General features: G+C 45.8%; 1 protein-coding gene across 1 annotated transcript in view; it reads left to right on the forward strand.

Moving 5' to 3' along the window:
• LOC135514973 (netrin-4-like) overlaps positions 1 to 7,190 on the forward strand; it is a 41,028-nt gene extending 33,838 nt beyond the window's left edge. Inside the window, exons 6-10 of the mRNA XM_064938739.1 lie at positions 2,029 to 2,242; positions 4,861 to 4,955; positions 5,604 to 5,672; positions 6,029 to 6,202; positions 6,359 to 7,190. Coding sequence (XP_064794811.1) covers positions 2,029 to 2,242; positions 4,861 to 4,955; positions 5,604 to 5,672; positions 6,029 to 6,202; positions 6,359 to 6,498 — 692 coding nt within the window. The 3' untranslated portion in view covers positions 6,499 to 7,190. The remainder of the gene's footprint in view (positions 1 to 2,028; positions 2,243 to 4,860; positions 4,956 to 5,603; positions 5,673 to 6,028; positions 6,203 to 6,358) is intronic.
• Positions 7,191 to 7,916: the final 726 nt, after the last annotated feature.

The raw sequence follows: 7,916 nt of genomic DNA on the forward strand, positions 1-7,916 counted from the left end.
CGTGCATGCGTGTGTCCGTGAGTGGGTGAGTGTGTGTGTGTGTCTGTGCGTGCATGAGTGTGTCTGTGAGTGAGTGAGTGTGTGTGTGTCTGTGCGTGCATGCGTGTGTCCGTGAGTGAGTGTGTGTGTGTCTGTGCGTGCATGCGTGTGTCCGTGAGTGAGTGTGTGTGTGTGTCTGTGCGTGCATGCGTGTGTCCGTGAGTGAGTGAGTGTGCGTGTGTGTGTGTCTGTGCGTGCATGCGTGTGTCCGTGAGTGAGTGAGTGTGTGTGTGTGTGTGTGTCTGTGCGTGCATGCGTGTGTCCGTGAGTGAGTGTGTGTGTGTGTCTGTGCGTGCATGCGTGTGTCCGTGAGTGAGTGAGTGTGTGTGTGTGCGGGCATGCGTGTATCCGTGAGTGAGTGAGTGTGTGTGCATGCGTGTGTCCGTGAGTGAGTGAGTGAGTGAGTGTGTGTGTGTCTGTGCGTGCATGCGTGTATCCGTGAGTGAGTGAGTGTGTGTGTGTGTGTGTGTGTGTGTGTGTGCGTGCGTGTGTCCGTGAGTGAGTGAGTGAGTGTGTGTGTGTGTGTGTGTGTGTGTGTGTGTGTGTGTGTGCGTGCGTGCGTGGTCTGCATGGGTCTTTACAAGGTCTGTTGATAATGAAAGATACAAAATGAATGAAACAACAGATGCATCTTATCTTATATATATTGCCCACGGCAATAAGTGATAAACGTACAGCCTTGTCTGGGTCTCAGACAGTAGAGCCTTGTGACATCATCTCCCTGCACCCAGACAGGGGAACGGGGGAGAGACACAGGGGGTTTGGCTTTGGTTATATAGTAATTTACTGCCAGTGGGGTAGGATGGGGGGGGGTCAAGCATCATTAAACCACCCCTCCTCCTCTCCTTCCCTCCTCTTGTCTCTCTAGTCCCCCCCCTTTGTATCCCTCGCTCTGATGAGTACAGAGTTATGGTGACTACTTTGGCTGTTACTCTCACCCCCTGCAAAGTTTTCTTGTAATTCACATACTATGAGGACAGCGAGAATGTGTATGTGAATTTATGTGTACATTTTATGTGGTGTGTGTGTGTTTTGAGCCTTTGCAAGTTGTGTGTTTTATAGGGGGGGTGATTGTGTGTGTGTGTGTGTGTGTGTGTGTGTGTGTGTGTGTGTGTGTGTGTGTGTGTGTGTGTGTGTGTGTGTGTGTGTGTGTGTGTGTGTGTGTGTGTGTGTGTGTGTGTGTGTGCGTGCGTGCGTGTGGTGGTTGTTGAGTGGGCAGAACATAGCACTGACTGTGCTTGTCCCTCTATCTTATATTGCTGCAGGCTGTTAAAAGAACACTCAGCAGAGAGAAGGGAGAGAGACAGGAGAGAGAACTGTGGAAGGTATTTGAGAAAGATGTGTGCGAGTGTGCGCGCGACTGTGCATTCCCGCGCGTGTGCTTGGGTGCATGCGCCTGTGGTAGCCGCGTGCATGTGTCCTTGTGTGTGTGATGGCGATCTGATAAGAGGATGACAGAGAGACCATTGTGCTTCGTGGTCCAGGAAAACCTTGGACTGTTCCAGTCAGTCCAGAGTCCTTTGGGAAGTGGTCTCTCTCCCTCTCCCAGTCTTATCACTTCCTCCTCCAGGCTGGGCTATTATGAGGTGGCACGCTCTGGAGTGTGTCTATCTGTGTGACAGTTACACAAAGGGAACTCTACATGACTAATACGTGCCTAATAAAGCCATAGGTAGAAAAACAAAACATACTCAACTGGAAATGTTGCCAGCATTAGGGTTCTCAATCTGAATGTGTGCAGTGGTTTACTTTGAGTGGATTTGATTGGCTGTGGTTGAGTGTGGTGAATTTAATTGCCTGTGATTGAGTGTGGGTGGATTTGATTCGCTGTGGTAAGGTGCAACTAGATCCAAATGAATGTCTGTGGTTTATTTGTGAGTAGATAACATTGGGTTGAGTGCCGATGTATTTGATTAGCTGTGGTGGAGTTATTGTTGTATATGTGATGTGCCATGTCTCCTCACTTTCTCCTCCCTCTCTTCCCCCCAGCATGTGGCTGCCACCGCCTGGGTTCAATACCATTCCACCTGGGCGGGGGGTCTCTCTGTGACCCTACCAACGGAGACTGTGTCTGCAAGCCCGGCGTGGGGGGCTCCCACTGCGACAGGTGCAAGGTGGGATACTGGGGTTTCCATGACTACGGCTGCCGTCTGTGCGACTGTGCGGGAGACTGCGACCCCTTCACAGGATACTGCATGTCTGGGTGAGTCATATATACAGTTGAATTGAGAAGTTTACATACACCTCAGCCAAATACATTTAAACTCAGTTTTTCAAAATTCCTGACATTTAATCCTAGTAAAGATTCCCTGTCTTAGGTCAGTTAGGATCACCACTTTATTTTAAGAATGTGAAAAGTCAGAATCATAGTAGAGAGAATGATTTATTTCAGCTTTTATTTCTTTCATCACATTCCCAGTGGGTCAGAAGTTTACATACACTCAATTAGTATTACTTAGCATTGCCTTTAAATTGTTTAACTAGGGTCTAACGTTTCGGGTAGCCTTCCACAAGCTTCCCACAATAAGTTGGGTGAATTTTGGCCCATTCCTCCTGAAAGACCTGGTGTAACTGAGTCAGGCTTATAGGCCTCCTTGCTCGCACACACTTTTTCAGTTCTGCCCACAAATTTTCAATGGGATTGAGGTCAGGGCTTTGTGATGGCCACTCCAATACCTTGACTCTGTTGTCCTTTAGCTATTTTGTTAGAACTTTGGAAGTATGCTTGGGGTCATTGTCCATTTGGAAGACCCATTTGCAAACAAGCTTTACCTTCCTGACTGATGTCTTGAGATGTTGCTTATATATATACACATGAAGTTCCTTCCTCATGATGCCATCTATTTTGTGTAGTGCACCAGTCCTTCCTGAAGCAAAGCACCCCCACAGCATGATGCTGCCACCTCCACAACATGATGCTGCCACCACCGTGCTTCATGGTTGGGAAGGTGTTCTACGGCTTGCAAGCCTCCCCCTTTTCCCTCCAAACATAATGATGGTCATTATGGCCAAACAGTTCTATTCATGTTTCATCAGACCAGAGGACATTTCTCAAAAAATGACGATCTTTGTCCCCGTGTGCAGTTGCAAACCATAGTCTGGCATTTTTATGGCGGTTTTGAGGCAGTGGCTTCTTCCCTGGCTGAGCGGCCTTTCGGGTTATGTCGATATAGGACTTGTTTTACTGTGGATATAAATACTTTTGTACCGGTTTCCTCCAGCATCTTCACAAGTTCCTTTGCTGTTGTTCTGGGATTGATTTGAACTTTTCGCTCCAGAGTACGTTCATCTCTAGGAGACAGAACGAATCTCCTTCCTGAGTGGTATGACAGCTGCATGGTCCCATGGTTTTATACCTGCGTACTATTGTTTGTACAGATGAACGTGGTACCTTTGGGCGTTTGGAAATTGCTCCCAAGGATGAACCAGACTTGTGGAGATCTACAATTTTGGAGGTCTTGGCTGATTTCTTTTGATTTTCCCATGATGTCAAGCAAAGAGGCACTGAGTTTGAAGGTAGGCCTTGAAATACATCCACAGGTATGTCTCCAATTGACTCAAATTATGTCAATTAGCCTATCAGAAGCTTCTAAAGCTATGACATCATTTTCTGGAATTTTCCAAGCTGTTTAAAGGTACAGTCAATTTAGTGTATGTAAACTTCTGACCTCCTGGAATTGTGATACAGTGAATTATAAGTGAAATAATATGTCTGTAAACAATTGTTGTAAAAATTACTTGTGTCATGCACAAAGTAGATGTTCTAACCGACTTGCTAAAACTATAGCTTGTTCACAAGAAATTTGTGGAGTGGTTGAAAAACAAGTTTTAATGACCTCAACCTAAGTGTATGTAAACTTCCGACTTCAACTGTATACCAGTCTCAACGTCAACAGACTGGCCAATAAAAATAAAAGATTAAGATGAGCAGAAGAACACAGACACTGGACAGAGGAACTCTGTCTAGAAGGCCAGCATCCCGGAGTCGCCTCTTCACTGTTGACGTTGAGACTGGTGTTTTGTGGGTCCTATTTAATGAAGCTGCGAGGTGAGGACTTGTGAGGCGTCTGTTTCTCCAACTAGACACTCCATGTACTTGTCCTCTTGCTCAGTTGGGCACTGGGGCCTCCCACTCCTCTTTCTATTCTGGTTAGAGCCAGTTTGCGCTGTTCTGTAAAGGGAGTAGTACACAGCATTGTATGAGATCTTACGTTTCTTGGCAATTTCTGGCATGGAATAGCCTTCATTTCTCAGAACAAGAATAGACTGACGAGTTTCAGGAGAAAGGTATTTGTTTCTGGCCATTTTGAGCCTTTAATCGAACCAACAAATGCTGATGCTCCAGATACTCAACTAGTCTAAAGAAGGACAGTTGTATTGCTTCTTTAATCAGAACAACAGCTTTCGGCTGTGCTAACATAATTGCAAACAGGTTTTCTAATGTTCAATTAGCCTTTTAAAATGATAAACTTGGATTAGCTAACACAACGTGCCATTGGAACACAGGAGCGATGGTTGCTGATAATGGGCCTCTGTACGCCTATGTAGATATTCCATAACAAATCTGCCGTTTCCAGCTACAGTAGTCATTTACAACATGAACAATGTTTTCACCGTATTTCTGATCAATTTGATGTTATTTTAATGGACAAAACATGTTATTTTCTTTTAAGTGACCCCACACTTTTGAACGGTAATGTGTGTGTGTATATATATCCACATGTACATATACACCATCGGATATGATATCTATAATATTACGTTTATATTAACAGCAAGTCTATAATGTGTGTGTGTGTGTGTGTGTGTATATGTGTGCAGGTCGGATCTAGACCTGTATAATCTGGAGGGTAATTCCAGTGAGCTGGTGAGGATCTTCAAGGCAGATGAGCTCTTTTCTGCCCTACACTACTCAGGTTAGACATGGGGTCACCACTGTGTGTGTGTGTGTGTGTGTGTGTGTGTGTGTGTGTGTGTGTGTGTGTGTGTGTGTGTGTGTGTGTGTGTGTGTGTGTGTGTGTGTGTGTGTGTGTGTGTGTGTGTGTGTGTGTGTGTGTGTGTGTGGTATGCAGTCTGCTCCACAGCCCAGTTCCCAACTGTTAATGGTTAAGTAGTGAAAGTTATTGTACATCCTTACAAGGGCAGAGAACAAAGATCTGTGATTCTGTGTGTCTGTGGACAGTTTCCAAAATGTCCCTCTCCGAGACCTCCCAGGGCCTTCAGCTGAGTGAGACAAATTCCTCCTTGATCTCACACACATATACCCACACACACTGTCCTCACATTCCTAAGTCACCACTTATCTACGTCGTCCACACACACACACACACACACACACACACACACACACACACACACACACACACACACACACACACACACACACACACACACACACACACACACACACACACACACACAGAGCAGGTGTCAGTCACATATCTGGACGGGGTATTGGTGTGTAATATAACACACACACACACACACACACAGAGCAGGTGTCAGTCACATATCTGGACGGGGTATTGGTGTGTAATATGTCAATATGATTGTGTCCCCTGCAGAGAAATGTGAGTGTAAGGAGCAGGTCCTGGCTAACAGCAAACTCTTCTGCACCATGAAGTTTGCCTATGGTGAGTACTGAGACACACATGAACAACAGCGAGAGAGATGGTGGTAATAACACCATATTTGTTTTTTTGCTTCCTTGGTTTCCATTGTGTTGTTTGTTTATTGATAACTCTATGTAAACAGTATTTTATTGTACAATAAAGGCTTTCCCTCTCTCTCCCTATCTTTGTCTCATATCTCCCTCCCTCCCTCTTGTTCTCTCTCTTCTCCCTCCTCTCCTCCCTCCCACTTTCTCCCTCTCTCCTTTCCTATCGTTTTCTCTCTCTCTCCTCCATCTTTATCTCTCCCCTCCCTACCTCCCTCTCTCTCTCTTCTCCCCCTATATCTCTTCCCTTCTTCCCCTCCCTCTTTTTCTCAGTGTTGAAGGTTAAGGTCTTGTCAGCCCATGATAAGGGCTCCCATGCTGAGTTGGAGGTGAAGGTTCAGAAGGTGTTGAGTCAGAATACTAAGGTGAAGATCCAGAGAGGACGAGTAACACTCTACCCAGAGTCCTGGACCGCACGGGGCTGCACCTGCCCCATCCTCAACCCAGGCCAGTCTCACACACACACACCTATATACACATGCATTCACAGGCACACGTGTGCACACACGCAGTTACATACGCACGCACGCACACACGTATGCACACACACACACGCAGGGCTGCTGAGCTAATGATGTCTCTGTTTATGCTTTGACTACTTAGGTGGGGAGTACTTGGTGGCGGGCCATGCAGACAGGAAGCAGAACCGTCTTATCGTCAACATGAAGAGCTTCGTCAAGCCCTGGAGAGCCAGCCTTGGACGCAAGGTCCTCACACTAATGAAGAAAGACTGCACCTGGTAAACAGACTGGAGGACACTGGGAGTTGGACAGACTGATAGATGGAGAAAGAAGACACTGCCATTAATTTGTTTTTGCCTTCTCTGGAGGGGGAATTGTCTTATTGAGGTGGGGACTAAACAGACTATAAACGCCCACCCCTATCTGCCCTGGGCCAATAAGAGTGTGTGGCTGGCAGAGAGAACATACACAGACTCTATGAGCCTCTGTTTGAGTGACAGTTCGGCCCTCTCTTCCAAGCGCACATACACACACAGCCACTCCCTCTCTCTAGCACTTTAGCCCATGGCAGAAGGGCCAATAGGATCATGTGTTGACCTCAAGACTGGACAACAGAAGGACACATTTGACCCCTTGTGACCCCTGTAGGAAGGCTTGTGGTGGATGACCTAGGCCTCATTCCCCGATGTGTTCTGTTACAACAAACTGCATGTCAAGCTGTGTAACAGAGACAGATTTGTACACACAGAATGATGTTGAATAAGCCATGCATGCCACTACAGGTGGTTGAGTCCAGGTGTGTTTGCGAATGTGTATGCGTGTTGTGAACTCTGTCTGTGTGTGTGTGTGGCTGCGTGTCTGATGAGCACAAATCCATCCAGCTTCAGTCTAATTGATCAATTTTTGACTCTGAAATTTGGGCAGGATAACATATAGAGATGTAGCATCTCTTGTGGAGGGGTTCCTGATAAAAACAGTCCAATCACAACAACATATACATATATATATATATATATATATTCAGTGGTATATGTTGTTGTGATTGGACTGTTTTTATCAGGAACCCCTCCACAAGAGATGCTACATCTCTATATATATATGACAATACACATATTACCTCCCAATATGTAATACTGCTGTGACCTACAGAGCCCTGAATTCATCTCTATTCCTTCCTATGTCTGCTCCTGTACAGTATTACTTGTATATATCTATAGAAATATGATGATGTCCTCTCTCCTTTTTTGATGATGTGTTAATGTAATAATGTCATTGCGGTCAAATGTTGAGGCATTACATTTTCTTTAGATTTCCTCACTGTGGAAAAAACCCTGTCCTCCGGGTTAGTGAGGACACAAGACCGATAAGTGAAAGCACACGCACGCACACACACCGACTACTGTTTATAGACTCTAAAACAACATAGTAAGATTCCTCCATCAGGAGCCTTGGAATACCTCAGATTAGTTTGATGAAAATATCCATATCATCCTTCTTTTCTCTCCTGCTCCTCCTCCTGTCTTTCTCTCCCTCACCAGATTAGGTAATAATACACCCCTCCCCCTCTCCCAAAACACTGACACGTTCACACAGACGCAGGGAATGTTGACCATAACAGAGAGATGGGAGAGTAGACAGAATGTTAGGCTTTAGGGAGAGGGTGATTGCTGCGACATTCCGGACCATTCCTGGCGTTCTCG

This window comes from Oncorhynchus masou, chromosome 26, assembly GCF_036934945.1.
Source record: "Oncorhynchus masou masou isolate Uvic2021 chromosome 26, UVic_Omas_1.1, whole genome shotgun sequence".
Classification (NCBI taxonomy): Eukaryota; Metazoa; Chordata; class Actinopteri; order Salmoniformes; family Salmonidae; genus Oncorhynchus; species Oncorhynchus masou.